An 18,430-nucleotide genomic window follows, 5' to 3' on the forward strand; every position below is an offset into this window, starting at 1 on the left:
AGTTCCCAGACCAGGGATCGAACCCATATCCCCTGCCTTGCAAGGTGGATTCTTAACCACTACATCACCAGGGAAGTCCCTAAGTGATTTATGAAGCTGGTGTGGGGCAATAGAGTAGATGTCACACGGGAGGGGCTTAAATACCTGAAGTGTGTAAACCAACGGCCTTGACAAGCCCCGACTGTCTTTTCAGTGACTTCGGCTTCAAGATGAGTGAAGATCTGTCCCTGGAGGTCTGTGTTCCGGATCCGGAGTTTTCTGGGAATTCATACGCCCCTCCCGTGCCTTGTCCCGTGGGTTCTACTTACAGGAGAACCAGAGGGTACGTCGTGGTTGCCATGTCCAGGGTACATCAGGTCTGCTTGGCATGGGGAGTGTAGGGGCCCGCCTGGGTTCCTTTCATGCTCTCAATGACAGAATTCCACATTAGCATCTTTCAGGTAGCTTGCACAAAATTTAACATTGTGCCGTTCACAAACTCTTCTCCCTACCCCACCCCCCATGGGGAAACAGTGCAAGTCTGCAAGCTTCTCTGAAATTCCAGTTGCTTCTTAAGTCATAAACTTCAGCCAATGCGTGTCTTCAGAGTGGCATGTTGAAGAGATATGGTTGACCCTGGGACAATACATATTTGAAATGCACGGGTCCACTTATAGGTGGAATTTAATCAATAAATACAGTACCCGTATTTTCATTTTACAGATCTTAATTAACTAAGTGTGGGGAAATGTTTGTGATTGATTATAGATCACAATACATAGAATCAAAAGAACTAGGATTCTAGTCCCAATTCTCTTCAGACTGACTGAGTTTCCTACCTTTGGGTGAGTCATTTATGAATTCCTTTGATTTTGAGGGAGAGAGAGCAGTTATGCAGATATTTACCTGTTGGAGGGGTGTCAGTGCCCCTAACCTTCAAGTTGTTCAAGGGTCAACAGTATATGTGAAGCCCACTTAGGACCATGCTTCAGAATGTTGGGCTGCCTAATTGCTTTACAGACAGAAGCAGTTCAGAGTGAGTCAACATCCTCCTACTTGCTCTGTAGGAAAATGAATAGTTAAGCTCTAATGTCCATGTTCCTTCTTGACTGTACTTTGATGTTTCTGACTTCTTGCTTTTGGGGGGGGCGGTGACAGCTATCGGAAGATTTCTGGGGACACCTGCAGTGGAGGAGATGTCGAAATGCGCCTGGAAGGAGAGCTGGTGCCGTGCCCCTTGGCAGGTAAGAGATGTGCTTTTTTCCCTTTGTCTCGTCGAGACATTGTTGAAATGTTACTGTGATCTTTCCGGCTCTTCCAACTTCATGGAGAGAAAGAAGGGAGATTACAGGCCTCACAGAACTCCTGTCTGCCCCAAAGTGTGGTCTCTAAATGACATTTATTTATGGCCTTATCCTTTTATAGGAATGGAAGATGTTGGAGGGAAATCCCGTTTGTTCGTTGAAAGATGTTTATGTGGCATCTGTTGTGTGTTAGGCGAGGGGTTGCTGAGGGGCACCCATAGGTCTTCTGCTGCTTCTTGATCCATTTGTCATAGAATCAGACTCATGGCTTTCTGGGAAGTAGCTAAGTGGTCTGTCTTCATTTTTGTAGTGATAATTATGACTGATATTTTAATGGAATTTTACACATTTTAGTTCACTTTTCCATGTGTTATCAATTTAATCTCTATAACTACCCAATGAAGCAGATATTATTATTAGCTCCATTCTTTTTAATATGAAGAAGCATGTTTAGAGGAGAGAGTCAAACAGTTTATTTAAGGTCTCATATCTGGTCAGTGACAGAGCTAAAGTTCAGACTCTAAGCCCCATGCTGTCCCTTGACCATCTCTCAAGCATCATGCCCATTCTTTGAGCATGCATCCTTATGCAGGCTCATTAGGAGAAACCTTGGAGCAGTGAATATGCTGTTAAGATCTAGCATGTCCCAAATATTTTAAGCTGATTCGGTGGTGATGGTTCATGTTGAGGTATTTGTAATATACTGGGAAGATCCCCTGGAGGAGGGCTTGGCAGTCCACTCCAATATTCTTGCCTGGAGAATCCCATGGACAGAGGAACCTGGTGGGCTACAGTTCACAGGGTCGGACACGACTGATGCGACTTAGCATGCATGCACGCACACACACGTGAAATTGTGATACCTTAATGAAGAGCTGATCTCTTGGCACCTTTTCTTTCTTTGCTCTGTTTCTAGTCTTATTCATGTAGGGCTTCTCTTCCCTCTGAGCCCTCCCTCCTGCTCCTGCCTTTTGGGAAAGGTATGTGATTAGGGCAGACTCCCTCAGCAGAGGTGGCATCCAGTGGAACAGCCGTCAGCACCACGTGAATCATGAGAGAACCACCTCGTCCTTCGTGGGAGGGGAAGAACAGCACTCTTGCTTGCTCACTGTTTGCCAGCTCACCCTGGTGTTTTTCATGCTAAGCTCATTAGTCCCTTAATTTAATCTTCCATCGTTACCCAAGTAATTAACATCCCTCACCGTGGAGACTTTAAAAGAACACGGCTTCAGCAGATTACCACAAACAAGCAGATAATACTCATATAGTCCCCTCACGAGAGCTGTTATTGATGAGGGCCTGGGTGAGCAGGGTTTGAGTGATTGCTCATAAGGGGCTGGAGCATGTACTTTGGTGATAAATATTTCTGAAGATGTCAGCGAGGGACGAAACAGTTTGTTTAGAGCTGTCTGAAGTGGTCGGAAAGCTGTTTTCTCTTCTGATAGGAGAGGATAGAATAGGGAATAAGTGGAAAAAATCTCCTTTGTGGTGTAGTGTATATGCATGCTAAGTCACTTAAGTGACCCCATGGACCATAGCCTGCTAGGCTCCTCTGTCCATGGAATTCTCCAGGCAAGAATACTGGAGTGGATTTCCATGCCCTTCTCCAGGGGATCTTCCTGACCTGACCTAGAAATCAAACCTGCGCCTCTTATGTCTCCTGCATTGGCCACCTAGGAAGCCCTTGTAGGGTAGTGAGTGAAGTGAAGTCGCTCAGCCGTCTTGTGTCCAGCTGTTTGTGACCCCGTGGACTGTAGCCTACTATGCTTCTCGGTCCATGGGATTTCCCAGGCAAGAGTACTGGAATGGGTTGCCATTTGCTTCTTCAGAAGATGTTCCTGACGCAGGGTTCAAACCCTGGTCTCCCTCATTCTAGGCAGATGCTTTACTGTCTGAGTTACCAGGGAAGGTGGTAGGGTAGGGTAGGCTACCTTCTAAATTTTTTTTTTTTTAAAGCATGGAGCAGAGGCAGGAATGTACCAAGAAAGGAAAAGATGTTTCATAGAACTAACATGGAACCATAATATGTTTGTAAAGATGAGATAATCTGGTCATCTGGAAGGATTTTTAAAAGTGAAGACATTTTTCTTCCTTTGAGATTAGGACAGTGACATACATTTCTAGGCTGGGCTTATGGATGCCTGGGATTGACCGATTCTATTTCTTTTCTAACACACAACATGCTGTCTGTTTCTCTACACCACATCCTAAGGTGGGTGTTTCTGGACTCAAAAGGCACTGTCAGTTAGAAGAAAAAATCCCAAAGCAACAGAGTGAGGTTTCTAAATGCTGGGGAGAGGTGGGGCAAAGGGCTTGCTGCTATGAATGCGTCTCCACAGCTCCATGTGGCACTGCCGCAACAAGTCTGTCATTCCAGCATTTTTACAAACTCAGCACTTTTCATCTGACTGCAGGGTCTCCTGGGAATTACAGTGGGATGGTTTTCTTGAAAACCAAAGGGAGTGATTCGTTATCATGTGCTGGCTTAGATCCTTTTGAAGTGAGACCAAAGGAAAAGAGGGCAGATTTACCTTTGGTTAAAAAAAAAAAAATTATAGGTAGATTTAAGTTTTTGAGTGCATTATTTATATTGGAGCTTTATAAAGCAGAGGTGGCTAACATATGTTTAAAGAATGGAATGAGAGAGAGAGAAAAATAACAACCATCACCATGCAAGCTTGCAGCAGAGGGATCCAGATTTGTCACTTGCAGATGCAATATATTGTCACAGTGGACACTTCGGAAATGGATGCGGGTGTGTTGCTAATTTTCATTCTCTTGGGAAACTCCAGATGTTTTCCGGGCCGGTCCCTAAGAGGAAGAGAGAGACCACCAAGAACACCAGCTCTTCCTGTTCTTAGCTGTCTGACATTAAATCAGTTTCTCAAGCACTCTGAGCTTCTGTTTCTCTGTCTTGAGAGATTGGTGCCTATATTGCAAGAGACAGCCTTGGGTGTTAAAGCTTAGACTCTGGATCCAGACCACTGGAGGTCGGTTCTTGGTTCGGCCACTTACCAGTTACGTGACCTTGCATGGGTTACTTAACCCCTGGTCTCAGCTTTCTTATGTGTAGAGTTGAGTTAATAGTTCTTCCATTAAACAGCTGTTCTCTCTCTCTTTCAAACTCATTTAGTTATCTCTGACTCTTTGCAACCCCGTGGACTGTAGCCCACTTGGCTCCTCTGTCCATAGAGTCTCCTGGCAAGAATACTGGAATGGATTGCCATTCTGTTCTCCAGGGGATCTTCCCAACCCAGGGACTGAACCTGGGTCTCCTGCATTGCAGGCAGATTCTTTAATGTCTGAGCCACCAGGGAAGCCCATTATACAGTTGTTACTGGGGTCAAACAATTCCTGGTACATAGTATGTATGTTGTGTAAGTATTTAAGTAGAAGTAGAATCTTCATGATGATTGTGTTGTAATACATTCTGTAGGTGGCCAGGAACATATGTATTATTACTTTGAAAATAGAATAGGTTGATATGATTGCTCTGTGTCTTTATAAACGATATTGAATGGGTGAGCAAATAGATTAGAAAACTTAGCTATAAGTCTTCAGTGACTCAAATTCCCTAGTCCGTGAGATTACTGTGCCACATGATGCAGTCCATCCTGTGATGAGGAGGAACGTGCTGAGTGGTGTGACTATTTTCATATGTGACCAAAACTTTGAGGTTGAGCTCTGAAGCTGGATATTGGAGCATGCCTACTATGGAGGGCAGGGGAGGACACAGATTTGGGGGGAAAAAATAGCAGCAAAAAGCAGAGATTCATGGATGTCTGAGTAACTTAGTCAAGGCAGAAATGTTATTGCTTTGCCCTCCTTCTAAGTCACGATCCCTAAGTTCTCACTTGATCCACGCCTTGTGCCATCCATGGCTCTGAGGCTCACGGGTGAGAAAGAGGTAGGTTAGACGTGCGAGGACCCCTCCAGCACCCCCAGGCCCAACCAGCTCTTGTCTTGTGTGTCTGCAGAGGAGAACGAGTTCATCTTGTACGCCATGCGCAAGTCCATTCATCGCTACGACCTGGCCTCGGGGGCCACCGAGCAGTTGCCCCTCAGCGGGCTGCGGTCAGCGGTGGCCCTGGACTTCGACTATGAGCGCAACTGCTTGTACTGGTCCGACCTGGCCTTGGACGTCATCCAGGTGCGTCCTCCCTGGGTCTGCTCGTGGGGGCCCTGCCTTGTGACTGCTGAGTCCTGGTAAACCTGTTTCAGAGTGTTCTGAGGAGATGGGTATTTGAGGTTTTTAAGTTTTATCTCAGAGCCAATGGATGACACTTTTCAGTTTTCTTTCCCTGCCTACCTCTGTCCCTTGTAGGGAAAACAAAGGGAGCCCTCAAATCTGCATTCTTGCTTGTAAGTGAGGTCTCCCTTTTCCTGCTGGGAAGATTTTAGGGCTAAGTATGTAGCCCTCTTTGTCCCTCCTATCATAGCCACTGCCTTGTGTGTGTCCTTGTTTTCAAGCCCTGATATAGTAACTCTTGACTTCTCTGTAGTTCACGTAATTATCCACTTCAGCTATTCCAAGCACAGTCAAGAACCAGAAAGTAAGCTGTAAAGATCGCTGGGCAGGCCAGATAAATGGCCATACTTGCAGACCCGTGCATTTTAAAGAGACCTGTTTGATCTTTTTTCATTGCCTGTTTAATCCTTTTATAAAAGCAGTTCTAACAAGTTTTATCTGGACTTCCAACCCAGTAGAAATTTCACAGGGCCTGGCTACTCGAGGAGGGGACAGGGAGGTGGGGGAGGGGGAGGCAGTGGCTGCTGCCCGTGGCTGTCCAAGCGGTAGCACCTGATGGCTTGGAGCCTCTGAGGGAGGAAAGACTATAAAAAGCAGACACAGGATCTTAAAAATAACAGCAATCCGGTTTCATTTATTTTAAAAGCAAGCAGGCTCATGCATCTTGGTCATCTCTACCTCATTATTGTGATACAACGTAGCTCAGTGACCAGTGTTCATGACCATCATGCAGGAAGATATAAACGACTCGGTTCTGTTAAGTTATCCTGCTTCAAACAGGAAGCTGTAATCCATTTAAAAAATGCTTTTAGTGAAAAACGGCTTCATGCATCTGGAATACTGGCGAATAGAAAACATCTCCGCCCTTGCCAGTCAAGCCAGTTGAATAAACAGGTTCCCATCAATGGAACCGATTTGGCTGGAGATCATGTGAACATTTCACAATGTTTCTTCTTTTCTGTCTCTTCAGCGCCTCTGTTTGAATGGGAGTTCGGGGCAGGAGGTGATCTTCAATTCTGGCCTGGAGACAGTAGAAGCCTTGGCTTTTGAACCCCTCAGCCAGTTACTTTACTGGGTGGATTCTGGCTTCAAAAAGATTGAGGTATGTGCCTTCCGTGCTGTCTGGGATTAAGCAAGCAGGGAGGTGCTGGGCTGGGAGCCAGATTTGCCACAGAGTGGGAAGCCAGTGTGTCCAGCTCCTCTGGAGATTCCCTGAGAATTGCAGAGAAAGGTGGTCCCATGTGCAAACAGGACGCCTGCATCTGTCAAATAGAGATTTCATTAAGATACCTGAGTACTTGTATTGGGGCTAGCAGCAGCATAGCGTAGTAACCGTAATGATAGTGATACCGTAGCATTACTATAAAGCCGTAACATCCACACTCCAGTACTAAATGCTGTTAGTGTGATGAAGATAATTCTGTGACTGCCACCCTCATGTGGTCGTTCTCTGCTGGAACCACTTTGCATGAATTCTCTGATTCACTTCTCAGGTGCCCTGTAAGGTAGGTCCTCTCACCTCCTCACTCCACCTGTCTGCACCTGAGCTCTGCAGGGCTGAGAGGGGTAAGAGATCATGGGCTCCTAGGCATGCTCAACTCCTGCATATTGCTATTGGGGCCCTGGGGCACCATCTCAACACCTCTTTATGCTGATCTTTCGGGAGGCATGACTTGTGGGTTATGTGGAAGGCGAAGTAGAAACAGGGAGACCCAGAGAGACAGGACAAATCACACAGCAAAAGCCACAAACTTGAGAGATGGACCTGGGTTCAGTCTTTATCCCTTTTTTTTTTTTAGTTTAAAAAAAAAGTATTTATTTTTATTTATTCGACTGCACCAGATCTTAGTTGCAGCACTCAGGGTCTTCTTTCGTTGCAGCCTGCAGGATCTTTAGTTGAGGCATGTGAACTCTTAGTTACAACATGTGGGATCTAGTTCCCTGACCAAGGATTGAACCCCGGCCCCCTGCATTGGGAGTTTGAGATCTTGGCCACTGGACCCCCAGAGGAGTCCCCTAGTCCTTATTCTGGTAGCTGAATGACTCAGGCAAGTATCTGATCCCCTCTCGGCTTCAGTTTCTTCGTCCGTAAGATGAAGATCCCATTGTTCAGTCAGTCACTTGGCAGGTGCCGCGTCCCAGCGCACGGTGTGACGGGTCTGGTTTTAGATCATGATGATACAGCAGGAGGCAAGGCATGCAGGTCCCTGTGCTGGGAGATTAGGTTTTAGTGGAGGAAGCAAAATAACAAAGAAATAGGTCCATCTGTCCTGTTGGTGCTGTGTGCTGCAGTGAACATCACACAGGGTATGTGATTGCGTGACAGGGAAGAGGAGGTGTCTTGGAGGTGACATCTGAGCTGAGCTCTGACCGAGCAGGGATCATCGGAGTGTTCCCCTCATGGGACGGTTGAGAGAAAGGGTGGAAGGATGCATAGTACTGGGCACATTCTGAGCCGTGCGTTGGTGGTCTTGTCATTACTCTTCCTCTCTCTTCTTTTAATTGAATGTGCTCAGCGCTTTGCTAGAAGGATGCGGGTAAAGCTTGAGTGTCTATAGGCTCACAGTATAAACTCAAATACTGGGTGTGAAATGGTGAAAGAAGAGTCAGTGATGAGAACTATGGATGCCCATTGATCAAGGTGGATCAGAAAGGGTAGCAGAGGAGTTGGGCCTGGCGGGGTATTTGGAAGGAAGGATAGGATTTGATTAGAAGGCAGAGGACAGGTCTTGGGGGGATACATGGCAGGAGCAGACAGGAGTGGGTATATCAGGCTTGGGGATCCCTGAGGGGACCAGTCTCCCTGAGGCTGTAGGGGCTGACGTGGGGGAGAGAGAATGTGGAGAGAAGAGAATGTGGGGACTCTGATTGGTGAGGTAGTGACACTGAGTGTTTTATGGATGAAGCAGAGATGTTGGTGGCTTTGGAGCTGGGAGTGGTGGAGGCGGGTGGAGTAGATACACACGCAGCGAGCACGCACTTTGTGCAGGTCATCACACCCCCAGAACTGTCAGACCCTGTGAGAATTGCTGCCTGAGCCAGAGGAGGGAACAACTCAGTCTGGCTGGAGAGGGGCGCAAGTTTCCCAAATCAGTCTGCAGAGGAATCTGGCCACCATGGAGGACCGTAGGCGGGAACCAAGAAGGAAAGTTTGCAGCGTGGGCCTTATAAGGAGCTCAGACCCCTCTTAGCCTTTCCCCCTCCTTTATTTGTCAGGTGGGGCATCCAGACGGTGACTTCCGCCTCACCATTGTCAATGCCTCTGTGCTTGATCGACCCAGGGCTCTGGTCCTCGTGCCGCAAGATGGGTAAGTGTGGTCCCAGAGAAGATCCGTGTGGGTCCAGGGCTGCCACAGAATCTCCTGCAAATGCAAACTGCTGGACAAAAACTTGTTTCTGATCATTCTGATTGAAGTAATCTAGGACCTGCAAGTCTTGGAACCGGAGCTTAGTCCTCCTGGGCAGCAAACTCCATCTCCTTTCTGTTAGCAAGCATCGAAGTCTTTTTAGGTGCCCAGATGTCTCGCAGCTGTGGGGTGTTTCCCTAGCAGAAAGTAATATTTAAAGTCTCTCTGGACATAGTCAGCCCTGCTTGAATATTGTAAGGAGGCTTTATCTTGAGTTTCACATGTGATACAAATATTTAAACCATTCCTTCTTTTTCCTGCCCCCAGCCTGTGTTTTCTTACCAGCAGTTTATATGCAAACTGGAAAGTGGGAAAGGCAGAGGTGCTTCTTATTAATTTATTGCTAACTTAAGGAAACATACCTAAAAGGGGAAATTCTGGATTAGGCTTTCTAGCATTTATGATTGAGAGATCAGTTTTTAAAAGAAAACTCTGAAAGTGATATATGCACTTGGTTAAAAATATTAAAAGAAAGTAGAAATTTATGAAATGAAAAATATTTGCTTCTTCTTTTCGCTTTCACATTTTCTAGAGGTAATCATGGTTAATAGTTTCTTGTGTCTCATTCAGAGTTTATTTTTACCCATGTACAGATGTACACCCTTTAACACACAGACACACATATGTACACACATGCATCAAGGAGGATCATAGGATATTTACTATTCTGCATGCATGTTTTAAAAATATTAATATGGTTGGAAGATTTTTTAATCTGAACACATGTAGGTCTTTAGACGTTTTACTCCATAATATAACACTTTACAGATTGATATTTTTGTGTATACACGCACACATACACACACTTAAATATATATATTTGTATGCACTCCTACCTGTATATGTATATATTTTGCTAGTGTGAACAATGGGCTTCCCCGGTGACTCAGTGGTAAGGAATCTGCCTACAATTCAGGAGACCTAGGTTTGATCCCTGGGTCAGGAAGATTCCCTGGAGAAGGAAATGGCAACCTACTCCAGTATTCTTGACTGGGAAGTCCCATGGACAGAGAAGCGTGGTGGTCTACTGTCCATGAGGTTGCAAAGAGTTTGACACAATTTAATGGCTAAACAACAACAAATGTGAACATTGCTGATGATGAACATATTTGTACACTCTCTTTGCATAACTTGATTCTACCCATAGATAAATTCCAGTAGAAGAATTTCTGGGTCAGGTAGTTAACTGGCTTTAAGTAGTATAATCAGAGATTACAACATCAAGGCTGAACTAACTGGCTGAACTAACTGCTTGCCACTTTGGAGTAGTATTTGAGCATCCATCTCCCCATTCTTTCCCCAATGGCTCAGCAGTAAACAATCTGCCAGCAGTGTAACTGATGCAGGTTCCATCCCTGGATTGGGAAGATCCCCTGGAGGAGGGCGTGGCAACCCACTCCAGTATTCTTGCCTGGAGAATCCCACGGACAGAGGAGCCTGGTAGGCTGTGGTCCATGGGGTCTCAAAGAGTCAGACATGACTGAGCAACTGAGCATGCACACTCCCCGTTCTGATGGGATGTGTGTTTTTCCCTGGTTTCACCCAGGGTGATGTTCTGGACCGACTGGGGGGACCTGAGGCCTGGCATTTACCGGAGCAACATGGATGGTTCAGCTGCCTACCGCCTTGTATCAGAGGATGTGAAGTGGCCCAACGGCATCGCCGTGGACGAGCAGTGGATCTACTGGACGGATGCCTACCTGGACTGCATTGAGCGGATCACTTTCAGCGGCCAGCAGCGTTCCGTCATCCTGGACAACCTCCCGCACCCCTACGCTATTGCTGTCTTTAAGGTGGGACCTCACCTGTTATCAGCATTGGGCAACCTGTTTATGTAGGCGAGGAGCAGACTGAGGCAAGGAGCCTGCTGTCTGTGGGTTTTTACTGAGATGCTTATCGAACTTGTAGAAAATCAGCTCGTTTCTGAATTGGAGGCAGTTTCTTTCGGCCCCTAGGGAGGGATTCCAGACCCAGCTGCCAGGGATCCAGGGTGCTTATCATTCTCATTCAGAAGGTTGAAATTCAAGGTTGCATCCGATGAAAATTCCTGGCTTGCCCTTCAGTATTGGTAGCCTCCGATTGGCTCTGACTTGTGGTCTGTTGTGAAGATTGCTCTCTTCATTCCCTGTTGTCCTGAGATGAGCCCCACCCTGCCTCCTGGGGGCCTTGTCACTTGTGCTTCAACCTTGCAACATAAAGTAGTTCTTCAGATTTTGAACTCAAGGGTTGAGCTTGTGGTCAAACTAGAATGCTCATTGGATAGTTTCTTTGAGGTGGTTCCTTCAGTGTGGATATTTGGTGAGGTTTGGATAAAAGCACTGATTCCTGCCTTTAACTGGCATCTTGCTCACGCTGATCATTCATCCAGTGAATGTTAGGTGTCCACTCCAAATGGAGTTCTTGTTCTCAATGCGGGTTCTGAGTGAAAGACAGAACTGACTAACGAGTGAAGGTTTTCTTTTTAGAATGAGATATACTGGGATGACTGGTCACAGCTCAGCATCTTCCGAGCTTCCAAGTACAGCGGGTCCGACATGGCCATTCTGGCGAGCCGGCTTACGGGGCCCATGGACTTGAAGATTTTCTACCGGGGCAAGACAACTGGTAAGGCAGCATGCCCTCTTCCATCTCTGTTGCATGGATCTCTCGGAAGGGGCTGGGTGTGGGCAATCCCTGCTGAAGCAGGGTCTGGCAGCCTGTGTCTTTGTTGTCACGACAACATGCACATTATTTAATTTCTTCCTAATGACATCTTAATTTATTTTCTAATGAAACACAAACAGCTGGAAGACAGCGTGTCTTTGCTTGCCTGGAACGCTGGTGTTTGGTGGGTAATTACACCCTCCTCCTGCCTCTGGCCCCTGACTGCTGGGCGGTGTGGCTCCTCCTGCAGCCCGAGAGGCCCAGCGTGCGCTGCATCCCCATTTGGCACCCGGACAGGGAGCCATGCTGTGCTGGTGCACAGCCAATTGCTGGTTTCTGATAGGAGTCCAGTCTTCTCTGGTCCCTCAGATGACAGATCACTCATTGAAACCTGCTGCTCTTGCGTGGCAGAGTCTAGTTATAGGATGACTTATTTCTTGTCTTTACCATGAAACTCTAAACCCCATGAAGAAGGAGGTTCTTCTTTTTTTTTTTTGCTCAGTAATCTTACCAGTGCCCAGCAGTCAGTCGCTGCTCACTTCATAGTTGCTGAAAGAAGAAGGGATGGGGCCAGGGAAGCCTTACCAGGGGCTGTAGAGAATGTCTGAGTATCTGAAAGATGGTGGGGTGAGGCTTCAAGACCTGTTGCTAGGCTCTGCCTGGCTGTCCTGGGCTCTGAGACCATTCAGTAGGACGCCTTCTTCCTTCTTCATTGCCCGTTCCCTTTGTTGATCTTCCAGTCACAATATTAATTATGGAGGAGAGGGATCAGGGCCCCTGCCCGCCCCTCCCCAACCCAGAAGAATAGTCCCTTTAAGAAGAACCTTCTTTATCTTAGCAGGACTCAGTAGCATCCTGGGTCTGCTGACGGCCCTTTATTGATAGACTGCTAAGTTTCCTGTTTTGAACTAGAACGTTGATGTTGTCTTGTGGTTTTTGGCTGGCCCCGTGCAAAGAGAAAATTGACTCTCAGGGGAAGTAATACGGTTATAGATGTCACTGCTGTGCTTTTGGGACTGGAGAAGGGAGCATGAGAACACACTTAGAAAACTATAAAGAATCCTAGAGATGGAAGTCTGTATTATTATTGTACCTTCGCAGCTGACCTGTGAGGTGGGCAGGGCTGGTATTATGATCGTGGTTTCTCGATTAGGGAATGGAATCTCACATATGAATTACCTTTCCCAAAGGCCCCTCTCTTATTTAGGAGCTAGGTTTTTTGTTCCAGTTCTGCCATAAAACGAAGAAGTCACATTCTTTCCTAGAGGAGGTGCCTGCTTTGAAATAGGGAGAAGGAGACACACACCAAAAAAAAACCACAAAAGAAATAAATGAGATAGGGAGAGAGGAATCCTGCTTTCCAGCTCTAGTGGTTGAAATCTCAGGGCTTTTGACGGAGGACAGCCACCCCAACTGATCTGCCCCGCCGGCAAGCCAAGGGAACAATCAAGGTTTCTCCAGGTTACCTCTCCATCTGGAAGAGCAGGTCTGTGTTTTGACATGTGCTTGTGAGCACCTGTTGGCTGAGCACACAGCCTCAGATTTTGCAACTCTGTGTTCAGATGGACTTGAGAACCCGGTTTCCCACCCACAGTCTTGGCTGGTCACTTCATCCCAGCTGCTATGCTGTCGCCCCTGTGACCTGGAGGCTACTCTGGCTAATTTAAATAAGACATAAGGGGGAAATACTGGCCTGTCTCCTGCCTCTGGGGGACCCCCTGCCCACAGATGCAAGGCCAGGGAAGCACGTTTGTCATCTCTCAGGCCTGTATGAGTTAAAGCGTTTGCAGTGGCCTCTGGCTGCCAGCACTGCCTGTTTGCAGTGGGTGCCTCTTGACCGTGAACTTGTTTGCTCCATCCTGCCTGCTCCATTGGACTTTGAGAGTGTTGCAAATTTATGACAGTATTGGCAATCCCCAGTGCCAGGCAAGCTTTATTACCTCTGTTGTCTGCTCCTGACATCCAGGACTTTGTACAAGCCATGTGTAAGATAATAACAGCAGTGATAAAGGATATACTCTAAGGGATTTTGCTGTGTCATAAGCACCACACTGATTTCCTTAGTGGGCTTGTATAACCTCAGGTTGGAGAAGGAAATGGCAACCCACTCCAGTATTCTTGCCTGGGAAATCCTTTGGACAGAGGAGCCTGGCGGGCTTCAGTCCATGGGGTCATATCAGAGTCGTCATGATTTAACAGTGTCCCCCAAGTCCATGTGTATTATTAATAGTTCCATTTTACAGATGAGAACCCAGAGATCAGGTTCAGTAACTTCTCTCCATCACACATTTAGTTAGTGGTGAGAATTTGAACCATGGCCTAGTTGACTTCCAGAGAAGGCAATGGCACCCCACTCCAGTACTCTTGCCTGGAAAATCCCATGGATGGAGGAGCCTGGTAGGCTGCAGTCCATGAGGTCGCTAAGAGTCGGACACGACTGAGTGACTTCACTTTCACTTTTCACTTTCATGCACTGGAGAAGGAAATGGCAACCCACTCCAGTGTTCTTGCCTGGAGAATTCCAGGGACGGGGGAGCCTGCTGGGCTGCCGTCTATGGGGTCGCACAGAGTCGGACACGACTGAAGTGACTTAGCAGCAGCAGCAGCTAGTTGACTTCAGAGCTTGAACTTCCAAGAAACCACCAGGGTCTGTTCCATCTCTCACCTGTTGTTGGATTAGCAGTGCCCTGGTGTACGACAGTGATTTAGAAGTCGTAGGTTTTAGTGGATTCTTGTTTAGGATGATGAGAATTTTGTTCACTTGCAGTGTTTGTCAGTTTAGAATATTTAGTTATAAACAGGTGCTTTTTTTTGTCTTCACACCTGGTTGTTTGTTACACAGTGTTCCTGGAATTTACTCTTCATAGAGAGTGTTCTTTTCTTTAAATAACTCTCTCAGCAGGGCTACTGGTATATTAAGTTGATACTGCAATGGGTTAAACTGTTTTGGAGTTCTTGGAATGTTCCTTCAGAGCCTGCAGTAAACACATAGTTTTCAATATCTATCATGAGGGTAACTATTTACCATACAGGGTGGATCTGATTTTGATATTGTCGAGTGTGTGGATGGTTAAGCCAGATAATAGCAGTGTTGGCTCCTCAGAGGGTTCTGGAGGAATTTTCCAAAGAGGAAATCTGTAAATGTCCTGGGTATGTCCAGTGAAGGCTTCTCGGAGCTAAACGTTTGGTCTTTGAAAGAGACATCTTTGGAGACGGAGGCTTTCAGCTGTCCAGTCTTCAAACAACCCACCTGGCCCACACAAGACTGTGGTGTCCTAGGGAAGGGGTCTTTGGCTGTGTTCTGATGGAACTCTGCCTCATCTTCCTTCATGTTCTCCCAGCTTCTCTGTGATCAGTGCCCCCATTTTCTGTACTGTGGCTTTGTGTGTTTATTTAAAAAAATAGATATACATTTGTTTATTTCTTCATTCATTCATTTGGCTGTCCCAGGTCTTAGTTGCAGCTCACAGGGTCTTTAGTTGCAGCATGTGGGATCTAGTTCTCTGACCAGGGATCGAACCTGGGCCCCATGCATTAGGAGTGCAGAGTCTTAGTCACTGGCCCACCAGGGAAGTCCTGTGCCATAGCTTTGGACCTGCCCACACGTGCCTGCCCTGCCTACTCCTTTAGGATCAGTGACTTGGTTGCCTGGTTTGGGGTTTGTCCCTGGCTGTGCCCCTCAGATTACAGTTTCATTCATGCCTGTGGGGGCCAGTCTCCAGGAATACTGCAGCTCCCTTTGGGTTCTGTACTTTCAGTTTTCTTCTTTGGGTGGAAACACTTAACCCTGCATGTGAAAATATCACTGATGCTATTTCACAGAGTCCATGTGAAAATACTCCTGTCGATGAGTGTTTGTTAAATATTCTATTATTGTTCAATTTCTTGGAACGTCGAATGACATGGTGTCCTTTGAAGACAAAGAACATGTTCCAGAGCCCCAGATGGGGTTGTTTTTGTTACTGGCAGCTCGGCATTCCCTCCTGCAGCCCACGGCAGGTGCATTTGAGATACAGGGACAGGCATCTGCCCACGGAACAGATGAGAGGGAGCTGGTTCCTGGCATTTCTGCTCCCATCAGCAGGTTATTCAGTGTGATGGTCCCGCCTGTGGGTTGATGGAGTCTGTTGCAGACCCCTTTGAATGTTTCATCAAACAGATCTCCCCCTGGTTGTGTGTGTTTTATCCACTTGGTAATGCCTTGTGCTCTTGGATCCTTAGCACTAAAGCAACACTGCTGCTGTATCATGAGGAATTTTATTTTTTATGTATAGTTTACGCCAGTTAAACACCGAGGAGATGCCAACACATTCGCGGCTTACGAGTATGTCGTCACTCGTCTTATTACCGATTGTCATGAATGAACCCTGTTTCCCAACCTGCAGGCCAGGATGGCATAGGTTAAACTGTGGCTGGCTGGAAACAGATTACTTAGATTTGATTCTTGTGGGGTCCTCTGTCCCTGAGAGGGCACAACTGAAGATTCTTTATCAGCTGAGTTTTACCCAGCGTTTACATTTATTTTCCCCAATTAAAAAAAAATTATGGATTTTTGGCTGTGCTGGGTGTTTGTTGGCCTTCCCAGGTGGGGAAGACACATGGCTGCCAGTGCAAGAGACATAAGTAAGAGACACGGGCTCAGTCCCTGAGTTGGGAAGATCCCTTGGAGGAGGAAACGGCAGTCTACTCCAGTATTCTTCCCTGGGGAATCCCATGGACAGAGGAGCCTGGCAGGCTTTAGTCCATGGTCTCACAGAGAGTCAGACACGACGGAAGCTACTTAGCACACATGGGTCTTTGTTGTTTGCTGGGCTTTTCTCTAGTTGTGGTGAGCGGGCTTCTCGTTGAGGCGGCTTCTCTTGTTGAGGAGTGCAGTCTCTAGGCATGTGGGCTGCGGTAGTTGTGGCACGTGGATCTTAGTCGCTCCGTGACATGTGGGATCTTCCTGGATCAGGGACCGAGCCCTGGTGGATTCTTAACTACTGAGCCACCAGGGAAGCCCCTATTTAGTTTTGATTATGAGTAGTCACAGGCAAGAAGAAAAACACACATTTCTTAGTTTACATGATTTTCACATTGCTTGGTCATTGTATCACATGTTCAGCTGTTGTGAAATGGTTTCCTCTGTTGGGGCTCCTCTGTCTGCTTCCCAGAAGGATGCGGGGGATAGAAAACACCTCCGTCACTGTGCGTCCACAAACGTTCTCTCTCGAGAGTGCAGTGGAGGATCGTATGGAGTCTAGCTGGCATTCTCTTTGGGGAAGCTGAACCACAGAAAAAACTGGAAACAGTGGACTAGATCAGCATCAGTCGGTCCTTCTGTGGGCCCACTGCCCGTGGATTTGTTGCCTGATGGGCGTCTGGGCGGTTCCTCGTTGAGCTCGTCGGCTGCGCTCCGATAGCACAAAGGAATTAAGGAGGCAGTCTCAGATTTTCTGTCTGGGGCCTGTCGTTACTTGGGTGTATGTTCTAGTTAAGGGCTTTTGGGTCACAAGGCACAGAAAAACACTCATGCTAAAAGTGCTGTGGAAAGAATGAAGGGAGATGGGAATGACCCCAAGATAGGAGTCACAGGTGTGCTGATGGGGACTGGGGCCGGGCCTGGCCGAGCCCCACAACCCCCGCACCCCGGGTACCGGTGTCATCCTTTCTTCTCTTCCTAAGTCGGCTTCATCCTCCCGATGCTGCAGACTGATCTTACCTGCCCACCTCTGACTGGGGACGGGTTTTTGCCTTGCGTCCCCTGAGACACCCACCGGGCGACGACCCTCCTCCCCGCTCCAGCTCCCCGCCTACCTTGTGGTGTCTCAAGTCCTCCATCCAGATTCCCAGTGGGCTTGGTCCTGGGGCCATCCGATCCAGCTGGGGCCCCCTCACGCTCGCCGCTTCACCTTTCTCTTCCTGAGCTGCTTATCCTGGGGTCTGTGAGTCTGCAAAAGGAGTCCCCGGGTCTCAGGCCTGCGTTTGGCGCCCCCTGGTGTCTGCTAATCTGGCCGCTGCCACCTGTCTCCTCTCCAGGAAGCAATGCCTGTGCGTCCCGGCCTTGCAGCCTGCTGTGCCTGCCCAAGGCCGACGGCGGCAGGAGCTGCCGGTGTCCAGACGGCGTGTCCAGCAGTGTCCTCCCGTCCGGGGACCTGATGTGCGAGTGCCCTCACGGCTACCAGCTGAAGAACCACACGTGTGTCAAAGAAGGTGCGTCCCCGTCTTCCTTTTCTGCCACATCCTCCCCCTTCGATGTGTCCTTGATGCACTCGTGTTTGGGGTTATTGAAAATGCCCAAGATAGACAATAAAACCCTCTAGACATGGGCATCCTAGTTCACTTTCCAAGGCCTGTGGTCCCTCAGTCCTTATCCAGAGCAGGCCTACGCTGTTCTTTTAAAGATGAGTTGCTTTTGGGTTAAATGTTGGGGGATGCAGGTCTTCCTGTGAGTGCACCTTTCTTTCCTTTTTCTGCTTCTTCCTCTCCTCATCCACCCCACACCAATCATTCCCAGCTCCTCCTGCTTCCGTAAGGGTGCAGGGTACAGTTGGACCACCCTGACTTGAACAAGGGACTCCTGCAAAGCTCACCTCTTCTCATCCAGCAGTTCCCGCTCCCTGCCCAGCCTAGAAACATCAGAACCTTCTGATCAGTTTTGCACAGCACTTCGAGTCTTTCCTCTTAAACCACAGCCAGATGTCTGCAGCAGCCTCACCCCACTCCCTCTTGGAATCTGAACACACAGATTCTAACATGTCACCCTGAAAACCTGTTACATCTTTCTTCCCTGTCTAGTTTTTCCTTTTACCATTTCCCCAGTCCCCAGCCTCACATTTCTTTCTGGGAGGTGAGCCCCTGGAGGGGCC

The 18,430-nt window shown here is 47.6% G+C and overlaps 1 protein-coding gene across 1 annotated transcript in view; it reads left to right on the forward strand.

Annotated features, from left to right (window-relative positions):
- Positions 1–18,430, forward strand: part of SORL1 (sortilin related receptor 1) — a 159,505-nt gene that overhangs the window by 82,534 nt on the left and 58,541 nt on the right. The window contains exons 15-22 of the mRNA XM_043901325.1: positions 194–322; positions 1,138–1,223; positions 5,261–5,433; positions 6,503–6,634; positions 8,749–8,840; positions 10,486–10,732; positions 11,405–11,543; positions 17,601–17,774. Coding sequence (XP_043757260.1) covers positions 194–322; positions 1,138–1,223; positions 5,261–5,433; positions 6,503–6,634; positions 8,749–8,840; positions 10,486–10,732; positions 11,405–11,543; positions 17,601–17,774 — 1,172 coding nt within the window. The remainder of the gene's footprint in view (positions 1–193; positions 323–1,137; positions 1,224–5,260; positions 5,434–6,502; positions 6,635–8,748; positions 8,841–10,485; positions 10,733–11,404; positions 11,544–17,600; positions 17,775–18,430) is intronic.

This window comes from Cervus elaphus, chromosome 1 (assembly GCF_910594005.1).
Source record: "Cervus elaphus chromosome 1, mCerEla1.1, whole genome shotgun sequence".
NCBI classification, from domain to species: domain Eukaryota; kingdom Metazoa; phylum Chordata; class Mammalia; order Artiodactyla; family Cervidae; genus Cervus; species Cervus elaphus.